Raw genomic sequence first — 15718 nt, 5'->3', positions numbered from 1 at the left:
GCACTTTTGGGTTGTTTGCAGTTTGGGGCCATTTTGAACAATACCATATAACTACATGCACACATCTTCTGGTGTGCAATGTGCACATTTCTCTCTCCAGTTGTGAAATTCTTGAGTAGAAGATTATGGGCTTCTTTGCTAGATATTACCAAAGAAATTATTCATAAGAGTTCCTGTTGCTCCACATCTTCACCTGACTTGTACTATTAGACTTTTAATTTTTGCCAATCTGATGGATTATAGTAATATTTCCCTGAAGATCTTAATCTTCATTTTTCTGGTTTACAATGATATTGGGCATCTTATTTGTATTTTATTTATATGCCTTCTTCTATGAAGTGTCAATTCAGGACTTTTGCCTATTTCTGCATTGGAGTTCTATGTATTTTTTTTTAATTTTTAGGAGTTCCTTCTCGATGAGAGCTCTTTATCAGTTATATATGTTGAAAATACATATTTCTTCTTTGAGGCTTACTTCCTCACTATCTTAGTTGTGTCTTTTAATAGAAAGAAAACTTAATTTCATTTTAGATACATTTTTAAATGTTTTTCTTTTAAGGATAATATTTATTATATTGTTTAATAAATCTTTTTTTTTTTTTTTTGAGACAGGATCTTGCTCTGTCAGCCAAGCTAGAGTGCAGTGGCATGGTCATGGCTCACTGGAACCTTGACCTTCTGGGCTAAAGTGATCCTCCCATTGCAGGCCCCTGAGCAGCTAGGACTACTGACACATGCCCCCACACATGTCTAATTTTTTAATTTTTTTGTTGAGACAGGGTCTGACTATGTTGCCCAGGCTGATCTTAAATTCCTGAGTTCAAGCAATTCTCCTGCCTTGGCCTTCCAAAGTGCTAGGATTACAGGTGTAAGCCACTGTTCCTGGCCATAAAAACTCTTCTTTTCCTAAGATTATGAAAATGGTCTCCTATGCTACCTTTACCCTACCTCAGCTCAAAATTAATAACTAAAATGTAACCAATGAGGAAAAGAAGACCTATTAAATAAACTGTATTGAACCAACTGACTATCCATTAAAAATAGTGATAAATATGGATATGTACTTTTTTATAATCTAAGTATTCAAGTTACATAAAAAGTATAATGCAATGATAGCATAAAATATTAGAAGAAATATAAGAAAACATTTTTAAAATCTAGGTAGAGAAAAGGCCTTTTTAAGTATGAAACCCAGAAGGCTTGAACCCAACATGTGGCAGATTTACCTACGCAAAAATGTTAAACTTCTGTAACATACCACATATATATAATACAACAAGTTACAACACAAAGTTGAAAATAATTGCAGTCTAGAAACCAGACAAGAGATTTATATTTGTACTACATAAAAACTTTCCACACATTAGAGAAAAAAAAAATAACTTGTATGAAAATGGCCAAGAGATATGAACAGACAATTCACAGGCAAAGAAACAAAGAAGGACTTCCAGGCATATAGCATATGCTCAAAGTCATTAATAATGAGGGAAATGCAAATTAACACTCTAATGAGATCTACTGTTTGCCCTCAATTGACAAAAAAATATAAATATTGATAATATCCATTTTGATATGGATGGTGAGAAAATAGATGTTATACTAGTCTGTTCTCATGCTGCCAATAAAGACATACCCAAGACTGAGTAATTTATAAAGGAAAGAGGTTCAGTTGACTCACAGTTTAGCATGGCTGTGGAAGCCTCACAATCATGGTGGAAGGCAAAGCAGGAGCAGAGGCATGTCTTACATGGTGGCAGGCAAGAGAGCATGTGCAGGGGAACTACCCTTTATAAAATCATCAGATCTCATGAGACTTATTCACTGTCACAAGACCAGCATGGGAAAAACCCAATGCCATGATTTATTTACCTCCCACTGGGTGCCTCCTACAACATGTGGGGATCATGAGAGCTACAGTTCAAAATGAGATTTGGGTGGGGCCACAGCCAAACCATATCAGATATCTTCAAACATTTTTTGTAAGGTGCAAATCAGTACCATCACTTTGGAAAGCAATTTGCCAATATTTATAATATGCATTCTGTTTGATCCCATAATTCTACTTGTAAAAAATTATTCTATAGGCCTGGTACAGTGGCTCACATCTGTAATCCCAGCACTTTGGGAGGCTGAGGCAAGCAGATCACCTGAGGTCGGGAGTTCGAGACCAGCCTGGCCAACATAGTGAAAACCCTGTCTCTAATAAAAATAACAAAAATTAGTCAGGCATGGTGGCAGGTGCCTGTAATCCCAGCTACTTGGGAGGCTGAGGCAGGAGAATCTCTTGAATCTGGGAGGCAAAGGTTGCAGTGAGCCAAGACCGTGCCACTGCACTCCAGCTTGGGCAACAGAGCAAGACTCTGAATTTAAAAAAAAAAATGATTCTATAGACATAACAATAATAATAATGGTTATACTTACTGAGCACTTGCTATGGGTCAAATAATATTATTTAGGGGAAACAGAAAATACCTACACATTTATCAAGTGTTCTAATTGAATCCCTATTATGTGTCGTACGCTGTTCTAGAGGCTGGAACTTCAGCATAGGCACACACACAAAAAAGACAAAAATTTCTGTCCTCATGGAGATTTACATTATAGTGGGAGGAACGAGATTAATAATAAATAATAAACATAATAAATCAAAAACATGCTCTATTAAAAGATGGTTAAGTATGAAGAGAGGGCACAGGAAAGATAAACGGTGTGTGGGAAATCTGAAATCTAATCTATCACCCAAAAGGGTATAATTTAAGCAAAAACAAAAAGAAGTTACACAGATATCTAGGAAGAGTACATTTAAGAAAGAGCGATAAGCCACTGCAAGTCTCTGAAGGGGAGCTTGTACTGCATATTTGAGGAAATGAAAGAAAGCTGAGTTGATTGTAGCAGAGTGAGAGCAAAGATATAGTAAGAGATGAGAAAGGGTAACAGAGATCTGACAGTGTACACCTTGCTGTACCATGATGACTTTAGACTTGATTCTGAGTGAGGCTAAAAGCCATTGGAAGGATACAAGCAGAAGGTGAATCTATTTTATGCTTAAGGAAGCTCTCTGCCTTGGGTTGAGGACAGAATTGGAATGGAGAGGGATGAGGGTAGAAGTAGGGTTAGCGGAGGATCCATTTGTGTCTCTTTTTTGTTGTTTCATAACACACACATATTATGCATAAATGACTTAGTCTAAAGAAAACGTTCAAGTAAGAAAGCAAAAGTATTGAACTCGTCACAAAGATTAGAATTTGAATGATATTTGTAAAATGAGTATGCATTTACCTACTTCCATGCTGTTATTACAAGTGACGTAATTATCTACTGTTCTTAATACAATATCTGGCATATTAGAAGGAGCTCAAGAATGTTTTCTATTTCTCTACTCACTGACAAATCCCCCCATCACCACATGCACCACATGCACAGGCTGTGTGTGTGTGTGTGTGTGTGTGTGTGTGTGCGCGTGTGTGCGTGTGCACGCCACAGAAAGAGATGGGATAGAAAAGGGCACATATGAACACAGAGACTCTGTAGCACTTTTGTACTCTCCTTGGAGTACTCTCAGACTTTGAGATGAAAAGGAAGAAAGAAAATGGACATGTTTTTGTTTATATAACAATTACCTGGCTGATTTCCAGAAGAGAATAGCAGTAACAACACATTATGCATATATTGACACTTCCATTGTAAGCTGTAAGCAGCATTTATTCAACCATTCTCATTACTGTTTGTATGTCCAAATGACATTTTTTTAAAATACAGTTTTAAAAACAAGTTGCAGAGAAAGGAAAGCATTATTTCCCAACAGTCAAAAGTCACAATGAAGAGAATTTAGTATGCAGTATGTATCTCAATATAGATATAATCTATTAATAGGAACTAGGGGAACGCTGTGAATCTCATGATAAAATCTATAAACCTAAGTTCCTAAAATAAGTATTTTTCTACATGATGTACTACTTAAAAAGTAAGTGCTGCTAGGTAAGTTCATTCTCAGTTTCCTAAAATGTTAGCTTAGGCTGTCTTTATGCTGCAATTATTATTATTATTATTATTATTTTTTTTTTTTTTTTTTTTTGAGACGGAGTTTCGCTCTTGTTACCCAGGCTGGAGTGCAATGGCGCGATCTCGGCTCACCGCAACCTCCGCCTCCTGGGTTCAGGCAATTCTCCTGCCTCAGCTTCCTGAGTAGCTGGGATTACAGGCACGCGCCACCACGCCCAGCTCGTTTTTTGTATTTTTTTTAGTAGAGACGGGGTTTCACCATGTTGACCAGGATGGTCTCGATCTCTCGACCTCGTGATCCACCTGCCTCGGCCTCCCAAAGTGCTGGGATTACAGGCTTGAGCCACCGCGCCCGGCCTGCAATTATTTCTATAGGCTGCACGTGAGTTCTTAGCATGGGCAATGGCCTAGCAAAGGTCAAATTAAAAGTAGTCGCTCATGCACTGATACTAGTATTTGACAGAACTAAAAATTAATGGTTGTCAGAACACTGCCTGGAGTTGGCTCCAAGCAACTAAAATATTCCAAATCTGCGAAATGTGGATCCTGATTAATTGATGACTAAGGACATGGGATTCAGAGTTCCAGTGAAATATGGGTGCCTCCGGCTTCCCAGTAAAAGCTTCTTTGCAGCCATTGAAAACTTTGCAACTGAAAAGATGAAAATGAATACATAGGTATTCATCTATTCATTCAACGGACAATATGTACCAGCTTGTATGCTATGCACTGAGATACAAAAATGAACAAGACAGAGTTCCCGTCTGAAATAACTTAGAGCTGGTAAAGAAGGCTAACATGAAAACAAGTTATAATACAAAAAAAAAAAAAAAGATGTAAAGGTAACTTCAGGTTCCTGCAGCTAGACAAAATACTTGATGTCGTTTCTGAAGGTAATGTGGGAGATATCCTGCATGGAGATGGAAATCAGGAAATTAATGAGAAAAAGAATATTTTGAGCACAGCACATAACATGCATGAAAGAAACCTTGCCAAACTAGCCTCTCCTTCTCGTTATTTTAGATACAGTGTTTTATTGTAGTTATCAGATTATATGCCATTTCTTTCTCTAAACTGCAGCCCCTCTAGGCAAGGTACTACTTTGTCTACCTATATACGGTAGCTATCATAATGCCTAGCATGCAGTACATTCTTAATAAACATTTGCTAAACTGAACTGAGAAGAAGCCAAGAGTTTAATACCATTTAAAAAGAAAAAAATAAAAGTTGATTCAATAAATATTTCAACCAATGTGCCCAACACACACCAGGTTGTATTTATGCTATGATATTGATCAGCCCTGCTCTCTGTGCCCTAGAGTTAGCCCAAAGCCTAGGCTGTCCCAACTACCTGGACCAGGTTTTTCTGTGTGTTCCAGCATGCTAAATAAACTTTACCATTTTCTATGTGAGTCATGACATGACCATGTTTGAAAGCATTAGACTAAACTATTTATGGTAGTTTCCCCTGAGTTTTATTACTCTGTCTTAGGGCAGAGAATACACAGAGTAGCTCGCAGATGGAACAGGAAGAGAAGATACAGAATGAACAGGGGGTTAGAGACAGAATGGCCAACAGATGGAGACACCATTTCCAGACTAATTCTTATAGACTGGGATAAATTTTGTGGACTATACTGAAGTGAATGAGCTTTTATAAGGATGGCCACGGGGCCAAGCACAGTGGATCACACCTGTAATCCCAGCACTTTGAGAGGCCAAGGCAGTTGGATCACAAGATCAGGAGATCAAGACCATCCTGGCAAACATAGTGAAACCCCATCTCTACTAAAAATATGAAAATTAGCTGGGTGTGGTGGCACATGCCCGTAATCCCACCTACTCAGGAGGCTGAGGCAGGAGAATCACTTGAACCAGGGAGTCAGAGGTTGCAGTGAGCCAAAAGCGTGCCACTGCACTCCAGCAGGGTGACAAAGTGAGACTCCATCCAAAAAAAAAGAATGGCCACTGTAGCAGATGGCACTGGTACCCTGTTTCACATCCCTTTGGCCCACTTTTGATTTCAACCACGGCTCATACATGGTCATTCCTACTTAAGTACAGAGTCATGACACACTAGCAATGACTCACCTCAAGAGAGCTCTGCAAGGTCTTTCTCCTTTGTGCCCAAGGGCCTTCTCTGAGGCCATAAGAGACCGAGCACAAGCACGGCCTGAAAGTTGGTGGGTGGATAACACTCAATCATGACAGCAGGAGCCAGTCCGTAAACACTCAGCCTCTCGTCCTTCCAGTACAATTCCAAGAAGAATCCTCTGTGTTTCATGGGACATGCCAGCAAAATTGAACCACTGTTACCTACAACAGTGATCTTGATATTGTTTTTTAGTATTGTTACTGGCTGACTCTCTCTCTACTACTTTACTGTTTATTTCTGGGATCATCTCCTAATATACCACCTGCAGCCAAGTCCTGGTCACAGGCTCTGCTTTTAAAGCAAGCCATACATGAGAAAGATGCAGTAAAGTAATTTTGAGAAATTATAAATGTTGTGCAAATAGTAATAATTAAAAAAAACAGACATGAGAACTCAGTATCTCAGTGCACAGTGGTATAGAACAAGAACTATAAAACAAGCTAAACCTGGAAGAAGAGAAAGCCTGACCTAAGAACATTCTCTTACAACAAAAACATTTCCTCTGATTTCTTAAGGACAAGGGAGTCGAAAACAAATGTCATAATCTCACTAAATAACATTTCTATTTTGTTGCATATGTACATGCATATAATTGTACTCTACAAAGTATGTGACATGTACTATGTCATTTTCATCTAAAATAGTACCTTCCTAACATCCCTGGTTCAAGGTTTCTTCTTAAGTATTATCATAGTTCAATTTCTCAAGGCTAGCTAATATTGCATATGTGATTCTGGTGCTCAGAGAAAGCAAAACCAGGGACAATGTCTGACAAATTCAATAATAATGAATGAATGCTTGATTGATTGGTCTTTTAATATGATTAACTCTCCAGAAAGTAAATACTTTTTGACTTAACTGACTGAAAGCTGCCCAAGAGGTCTGAAGACAAAGAAGTTACGCACTTGAGACTAAGCCACGGGGAACTCCACATTGACTGCATCACAGTTTATAAGGGATTCCAGAAATATGTTCATATTTCAAATACCGTAAAAGAATCAAAAATTTAACTCACCTAGATATTTAAAAAATTGGAATAAATACATAAGAGGCAAAAGAGGAAAGGACAGACATGAGTGAACGAACCATTTCAGTCTTCTTACATATTATTTACCACTTTTATTATCAAAATGCTGACCACACTCCAAAACTATCTCACAATTTTCCCATAATCCTGTAGAAATACCAATCCCTAGATAAGAAGGCTTAGCTTAAATGCTTCTATTATACCTTCATTTACAGATTTTGCCTATGTTGTATAACATTAAGATATTAACTGAGATATCTTTGCTTTAAATTTCCCCCCACTCAGAAAGCAGCAATATTTTTTTCCTCAGCCCAACCCTAAAAGGAAGATCTTTTAGAGCAGAAAAAAAGAGACAATTACTAGTTTTGTGTTCCAAAATGAACTCTAGACTCTAATGGTAGAGAAATAGCCTTGAATGCTGTTTTAGTTTGCTAGGGCTGCTGTAACAAAATGCCACAAACTGGGTAGCTTAAACAACAGACATGTATTTCCTATAGTTCTGGAGGCTAGAAGTCCAAGATCAAGGTGTCAGCAGACTTGGTTTCTTCTGAGGCCTGTTTTGTCTTGTAGATGGCTACCTTCTCACTGTGGCTTCACATGGTCTTTCTTTCTCACTGTGTCCTCACATGCTCTTTGTGCATCCGTGCTATATCTTCATGTGTCAAATTTTCTTTTCTTATAAGGACACCAGACAGATTGGATCTGGGCCAACCTCAACACCTCATGTTAACTTAATCACCTCTTCAAAGGCCCTATCACCAAGTATAATCACATTCTGAAATACTGAGGGTTAGAGCTTTAAAATATGACCTTTGGACAGACACATTCGATTCCTTCTGAAGGAACAAAATACTAATTACAAAAAGGTTTCCAAAAAGTTTGTTTGACAATGGATACAGAGTCCCTGTTTCACATAGTGTTGCCGGATTTAGCAAATAAAAATGTAGAGTATCAATTTAAATTTGAATTTCAGATAAATAAATTTTTAGTATAAGAATGTCCCACAATCTTTGGGGCATTCAAATTTAATTGGGAATTCTGTATTTTATCTATGAATGCTAGTCTCAGGTAAACAGGATGAAGAGCATGACGATCAGCCTTATCATGGGTCCTACACCCTGTTCCATTGCAAGGTTAAATCCTCTGTATGGGAAACAACAGCACCCCCAACATGGGCTTGGGGATCCCAAAGCAGAGAAAACTAGTTCCTGATTCACATTCAGAATTCTGAGAGAAAACAGCTTTGCAGGGTGTCCTGTGACAATATGGGACAGTGAATAGAATAGGAACAGTAGGTCACATCTAGAGAGAGGGTCTGAGTAGTGGCCCCATCTTCCCCCATCATAGTACATGCATCTTCTTTTGCTGTGGTTCCAAAACCAAAGATTTCCTGTAATTGCAAGATAGGTACAGAGGTTGGCTGAGTGTGGAAAGGCAGGCCTGAAGTGGTCTCATGGTTTGAGTCAAAACTAAACATGTTTTGTACATCACTGTAACTGAAGCATTTTAGAGTTTATGCAGCAGTGGTGGCTACTGACAATGTGTCCAGAGGAAACCCAAAACCACCAGAGATGGTCTAGTCCAGAAAAATCCATGTATATGGATGCTGTTAACCAAGGATCAAAATCCTCTCCCTAGACCTCTCAATAGTATGTTAGCCCTTCTGCAATTCAGAAGCCCCACATCCCCAAAAGAAGAATCAAAGTCAAAGGTAGGTATTAGAAAGTGACAGACATCAAGTTTAAGCTGGAACTAGCTGAGCTTATCTTGAGTTTATCTATATTGTGTTTCCAACTCAGCTGCTGGCAAATCAACATTCCCCATCATATATTATAAAGTTAATTACTTGAACCTTAAAGTAAAACTTAATATTTATTTTAATTAAATTTCAATTCATTGCTCTATCATTTGCAATGCTGCCACTTAATATCTATCCAAGAGGAACTAATTTCATATTTTAAACATTTTTTTAAATCTAGATACAACCTTCATAAGAAGTTTCCTACCAAAGGACTTTGTCCCATTACATCCTCCCTCTCCACCATCAAAAATAAATGCGTGCACACACACACACACACACACACACACACACAAAACAGTGAAATGTCTAAGTAGGCTTGTTTTTCCTGTGGCAAGGGCAGAGTAGAAAATCAAGAGAGTAGAGAATGAAGGATTTTTTTATTAAGAAATTTAAAGATTTTAAGATTACTAAATATATATATATATATATATATATATATATATATATATATATATATTCCTGATGCAGAACTACTGCCATCTAAAGGCCCCAGCACAGTATTACAAATAAGTATTTGGTTTTATGTAGCTAAATGGCTAATATTTATTTAAGTGCCATGGTTTTATTTTTAGGAATTTATATTTTTCCTAATTTTTTTCAAATTAGTAAATGAACTTTTTTCTTACCCCTTAAAGAAATTATGTGTGCCACAGAAGATATGTAGATTGACTTAGGTTATATAAAATGTTAAAAATATAATGTTTAATTATGTTTAATTAGGAGTATTTAGAAAAGCATATTTTAAACTAATGAAAAAAGAAACAGGCCATTTCCCTCCCCCTCAAAATCACAGTTTGGTGAATAATATTTCCAATATAGATGTTATAATACAGTATTATAAATTCACAAAAGATCAGTTAGTGAATTACTATGGAACCTATAGCTTAAGCTAGCTGATCATAAGTCACACATAAGGTTAAAGTTGCTAAATTTTAGTACCACCTTAATTAAAAGCAGGTCAACTGTAATAATGAAATTCAGTTCTAGACATCTGTAACATAACTTCCTATTTCTGAATATTTCTAAATTATTACATAACTCACAACTGTAAGAAAAAAACAGTACATGAAATACTGAAAATACAAAAAACCTAAAACTTCACAGCATGGTATTAATGTTACACATAAGCAAAATTAACCAACTTTAAAAAGTCAACAAATATCATAAACCCAAGTTCATGCCCTTTACAGATCTTTCAAATAGCAAATGTTTGCTACATTTAACACAGCACTAATTAGAGTCAACTCTCCTTATTAACTGTCTTAGCTCAGACTGCCTTAACAGATTACCACACCATGTGTGGTTTAGACAACAAAAAATCATTTTCTCACAGTTCTGGAGACTGAAAGTCCAAGATCAAGGTGATCTTTTTTTTGAGACAGGGTCTCACTCTGTCACCCATGCTGGAGTGCAGTGGCTTGATCCCAACCCACTGCAACCTCCACCTCCCAGGTTCAAGAGATTCTCCCACCTCAGCCCCCAGAATAGCTAGGACTATAGGTGCCTGCCACCACACCTGGTTGATTCTGTATTTTTTGTAGAGACAGGTCTATGTTGCACAGGCTGATCTTGAAATCCTTACCCCAAGCAATCCACCCAACTTGGCCTCCCAAAGTGCTGGAAGTGTGGCTCCTTGCATGGCCTTTCTTCTGTGCTTGCAAACTTTGGTGTCTCTTCCTCCTCTTATAAGAATGCTAATCCTATTGGATTAGGCCTCCACCCTTATGGCATTATTTAACATTATTTACTTCCTTAAAGGTCCTATGTCAAATATAGACAAATTGTAGGTTACCTCTTCAACACATTAATGAGTGGGGACCAAAATCGAGTCCATGATACTCAAACAGAAATTAATTGGTATCTGAGTAGAAGACTGAACTTGTGGTTGATAATACAAGAGCTGTGGCATTTTATCAGTAAGTGTAATAAGAGTTTAATTTACAGGGAAAATGAAATATCCTTATCCAAAAATAAACCTTATGAAAGAATTAAACTTAGTGTTTGTATTTAAACTCAGGGTTATGTAGGTAATGGGAGAAGAGAAGGGAACCATCCTCTGTATTTCTGGAAGAGTCAGACTGAGGTTTGAGGTAGAAAGGAAAGGTAAGTGGAGCTCAAGAAAGAGTACAAGCCTCCAGGATTGGACGTTTGCAAAATTCTCCCACAAAGTTTAAATAATGTGGACTCTCCAGTACAAGGACTGTTTGAGTAAATATGCAGAATATACATAATTTGCTATTCAACAAGTACATAAGATTGTTGATGTGCAAGTAATAGCCAAATCTAGACCCAGGACCACTTGGTTATAGATCCAGGGGTCTTTTTCTCTTAAGAGTGCCCCAGTTTGCTCTCTTCTCCCACTCCCAGTGAATTTCCTCTTTATAATTCAGCACCCTCAAGAGGTTTTGTAAGGAGAAGTTTTTGCTAAGTCAACAAAAAACAATCCTTTTATACTCTTCCCTCTTACAATGAATGTCCTAGTACATTTGCATTACTAAGGAAAGTACCTAAAGTACCTACAACACCTATTCTCACAGGAAACAAGATATTCCCCAAGGAAACCTGTGCCCTTTAATGTGGCATCTACCTGGAAGTTTTACTTAGGTAGCACTCTATTGCAGGGGGCAGAGAAGAATGCCAGGGTCAGTGTTGCAGAGCCAACAAGCTTTTTCCAGCCTCTCCAGCAATCCAGCCTTTTCTCTTTTGGTTCACAGACATGAAGACGTGCTTGTAGGATTTATTAGTGAATAGCTCAATCTTCTTGAAGATTCTTTACTTTTCCTATTCTAGAGAGATTTGTTTGGGGCTTTTAAGTGTTATAATGGAACAAGTTATCAATTTTATTCAAATGGGTCCACTAAGTATAATAAGTGTCCTCCTACTCAATTGATCTATTGCACTAAATTAATCCTCTGATTGGTCTATTAGCCTCAAAAGGATTAGAATTTGTAAGGGTTAAATGCAATTCTCAATCAATTATATTTTCATTATGTCACGACTATTGATTTGTCCCATTGGACAAATGTTCCGTCAAACTTAAAACTAAAGCAATATAAACATAATAGATTTGTACTTTCTTTTTAAAATGAGGTACTATGTAATAAAGATCTCAAAGTGCTAGTCCTTCACATCTGGAAATCACGAAGAGAATTAAATGCCCTAAGGCATACGTGACATGTAATGGATTAACTTTCTTTGCATCTAAAATGGTAGTAGGTACACAGTTCTTGAGAGAATTAAGCAAACTGTCACTCAAATCATTTTGTGCTCTATAAACCTTAAAACCAGTTTGCAAAAGTTTTTTCTGCAATAAGCTCTATATGTTTCTATGAAGTTTCTAATGTCCTCTCACAGAAAATTCATTGAAATAACAAAATAGATGATCAAGTAAAAACCAATATTGGTTTCCATAACCAGTATTAATTTGCAGAATGGTTCTTCACGATGTCTGATACATTTATTTTCTAATGCACTCCAGGGTATGAAATGCTGAAAGGTCTCCCTTCCATTTTACCACTCAAGAAACTAAGGAATACAAAGTTTTTAGTTTAACTCACTATCAAAGATCAGATGGGCAAAAAGACTTTCCAAATTTCCGGCTAACTGGGTCAGAGGAATATTAGCGGATGATTTTTTTCCATCATCGTACACTATTCCGCACACAGTAGTAAAACGTCAGGTCTAACCTCAGGATCTGCAGGTTTCCGAGGGGCCCTGAAGGCGATGGAGAGTCCGGGTAAATTTTGTGGTAACCCTTGGGAAGGGCTACGGGCCTACAGGTCTCCGTTGCGCAGCAGTGGCACCGCTCCTGGGCCCCTCCTGCCTCCTGGGCTCCTGGGCTTGCAGGACACATCAGGGGGCGCCGGCGTTGGGGTGTCAGGGGTAAGCTGTGCGGACGACCAGACTCCGGGCTGCGCAGGACGCCGGCCGTGCGAGGGGCGGGGGCTAAGCGTCTCCAGGGGCGGTGCTGGAGGGCGCGGGAGGCGGGAGAGGCGGCCGCGCCTGGTGCCCGGGCAACCTCAGCCCCGCCCCGCCGCATCCGGCCGGGTCCTGTCCCGCAGCGTCCCGCCCGCCCGCTCCTTGCACCCTCCCGGGCCGAGGCGCTCCCGGTTGCTCCTCGTGCAGCCATGGCTCAGCACTTCTCCCTGGCCGCCTGCGACGTGGTCGGATTCGACCTGGACCACACTCTGTGTCGCTACAACCTGCCCGAGAGCGCCCCGGTGAGTGGCGCGGACTCCCCGGGGCGCACTGCGCGCAGCCTCCATGGCGGCCGGGACTTGAGTTTCCTCCAGACTTGTGCGGCTGCGGGCGCTGCCGGGGGCCTGCGGCCGCCGCGCCGTTCCGTGGAGCGCGGCCTCCAGCGGCGAGGCGGGGCGGAAGTGTGCAGTCCCTCCTCCGCGCCCGTGCCGTGGGGACCGGCACATTTAGCTCGGCCATTAGCTAATGCTGACAGGAGAGGGACAGGGAAGAAAAAGAACGGAGGAGGAGCAGATTGTGCAAGATCGGCCTGGGGAATCCGTTTCTAGGGCAGAGAGGGGCGGGGTCACGGGAACTGGGGCTGTCCTTGAAGATCCCACATCGTGGAACTCTGCATGTCTTTCTGGGCACCAGCGGATTGTGGAAACAGCCACTCGATTTGGGACTTGCATTTTTCTTGGCTGCATTTTTCTGTTTCACGGTCAACCACCCATCAGTGTTTAAAATGCAATCTAGGAGAGATGCGTAGTATATAGTGTATTGTATATTGGAAGGAACACTAGTTGAAAAATCATTAGGATCATAGCCCTAATTTTATCTTCTATCAAGAGAAGAAAATAAGTATTTATTCCACACCGACTACTTGCTCCGTGCACTTTGAATATATTCAATTCAAATCCCTCCAACACCCTGCAAAGTTTGGGTCCTCACTGTGCCCTGAGGGAGGGGCACATGGAGTGTGCCGGCTTCCAGACCTGTACGCTCAATTTAATTGTCCTGCCTCCCTATTCCTTTGGTGTCTCAATTCCCGAGGAAACTAATTTTTAAAAGTTACCAGAATTTTTTAGTCCAAGATCTAAGCATCCATACAGAAAAAGCTGGTTATACAGTGGTGAAAATGCAGACTCCTCAGCCAGACTACCTAGCTTAGGACACCAGCTCCACTGTTACTAGCTCTGTGACCTTGAGCAAGTTACTTAATCTGTGCTGCTTCTCAGTTTCCCCATCTGTAAAATGGAGCTAATAATTGGATTTGCCTCATAAGATTGTTGCAAGGATTAAATGAGTAAGCGATGTATAATGCTGAGAATAGTACCTTGGCAAAGACTAGCGTTTGCTTTTATAGTTACCACCCAAACCATTTGGAAACCTCACAGTTTATGGGTGGAACTCTGAATCACTGGTGCAGACATCAGCCAGGGCAGTGCCTCATTATGGTGATGTCCCTGCACTGGCCGGTTCAGATACACTTAAAGGTCAAAAGAGAGTGGCTGCCTGAATTTCTCATATGTTTTCTATGCCCAAATGCTAAGTTGTTTTTTTTTTAAGCGTCCTTTTGCTGCTATTATACGCTTTTGCTTTCTTATTTTATAGGTCTGGTTTCCTTAGTCATATTGAGAGTTAAGAAGGCTTTTTTTTACTGCTTGATTCTTTGGCCACTGCTTCCCCTAGGTGTCTGATACATGTTTTTCTTTCCTCTGTGTCTTTCAAATCTCTTCCTGGTTCACATTTCTGTGTGTCTCCTCTTTAGTTACCTTCGTTTGGAGGGAATATTATTAAACCACAGTCATGTTAGAGCCAGTGTTGTCCATGGGTGAGCATAAATTTCAGATTATAAGATTCTCAAAGACATGTTTTTGCTTTTTTTTTTTTTTTACTGCAAACCTGGAGAATACGTCATGTTTAAAGCTTGAAAACAGTAACCTATTGAGTTTTGGACCATGTTTCCTGTGGAAATCTTTTTTTAAGTCCCACAGTGTGCTGAACACCATGCTAAAGCTGAGGATACAGAGATCAACACGCGGGCCCCCAGGCAGCCTCATGCAGTGGGCAAAAATGCTGAAGAGTTAGTCTCGGTCCTGTGGTGAGGGTAGTATGACCTGGGTCTTGCTGCATTCTGTTGCCAGTGCCTGAAGGGCCTTTTTGCTCTGCACAGAAGGTCTTCATCCCATCAGGCCTCATCTTAAACATCGTTCCCCTTTAGGGGGCCTTTTTGGCCCCCTAAAGTTTGCCCTTCCACTCTAAGCCCACCTTCAGTTTTCCACAAAACGCTTCATTCCTCATTGTGCATACGACATGATATTAACACTTCCTGTTTGCTTGTTGGACTTCCTCTAGAGCCCAGAGTGATGGCTCCTTGACATCAGTATCTGTGACAGTTTCTTGTGTGTTCTGTGTGCTGAGCTTAGTGCTGGACACATACTGGGCTTAATAAATAGACTAAATAAAAAGCTGAATACATAATAGATATTATTTTAATAACAGTATGATACAGCCATGATCCTAATAAGCATGCTGTTTATGTAAATGGATTTAAGCCTTGCAACGTCCTGTGAGGTAGATATTGTCGCCACAGCCACTGTTCAGAGAGCATTGAACAACGGGGCACAGAAGGGAAGTGTACCCAGGGCAGCTGAGCAAGGTAGTCTGGCTGTGGATTTCTGCTGCTTCCCATCTTCCTGTCTCTATGGTGCCCTAAAACACAGAGGAGAGGCCTGGAGCTGGCAGGTGAGGAGGTGGACCTGCTGGGTACAAG

At 39.9% G+C, this 15718-nt stretch overlaps 2 protein-coding genes across 4 annotated transcripts in view; one reads left to right on the top strand and one right to left on the bottom strand.

Moving 5' to 3' along the window:
* The window catches only part of FRK (fyn related Src family tyrosine kinase), a 157853-nt gene extending 144875 nt beyond the window's left edge, over nucleotides 1-12978 (bottom strand). Inside the window, exon 1 of one of the 2 annotated variants that reach the window (XM_010349315.3) lies at nucleotides 12672-12978. In XM_010349315.3, coding sequence (XP_010347617.1) covers nucleotides 12672-12838 — 167 coding nt within the window. In that variant the 5' untranslated portion in view covers nucleotides 12839-12978. The remainder of the gene's footprint in view (nucleotides 1-12671) is intronic. The other variant, XM_010349314.3, reaches the window with a different exon arrangement.
* A 22-nt stretch (nucleotides 12979-13000) lies between these two features.
* NT5DC1 (5'-nucleotidase domain containing 1) overlaps nucleotides 13001-15718 on the top strand; it is a 152320-nt gene continuing 149602 nt past the window's right edge. Inside the window, exon 1 of one of the 2 annotated variants that reach the window (XM_074397582.1) lies at nucleotides 13001-13205. In XM_074397582.1, the coding sequence (XP_074253683.1) occupies nucleotides 13113-13205 (93 nt within the window). In that variant the 5' untranslated portion in view covers nucleotides 13001-13112. The remainder of the gene's footprint in view (nucleotides 13206-15718) is intronic. The other variant, XM_003938643.4, reaches the window with a different exon arrangement.

This window comes from Saimiri boliviensis, chromosome 4 (assembly GCF_048565385.1).
Source record: "Saimiri boliviensis isolate mSaiBol1 chromosome 4, mSaiBol1.pri, whole genome shotgun sequence".
NCBI classification, from domain to species: domain Eukaryota; kingdom Metazoa; phylum Chordata; class Mammalia; order Primates; family Cebidae; genus Saimiri; species Saimiri boliviensis.
The sequence above is the reverse complement of the archived record's forward strand: the minus strand, read 5'-3'. Positions and strand labels throughout refer to the sequence as shown.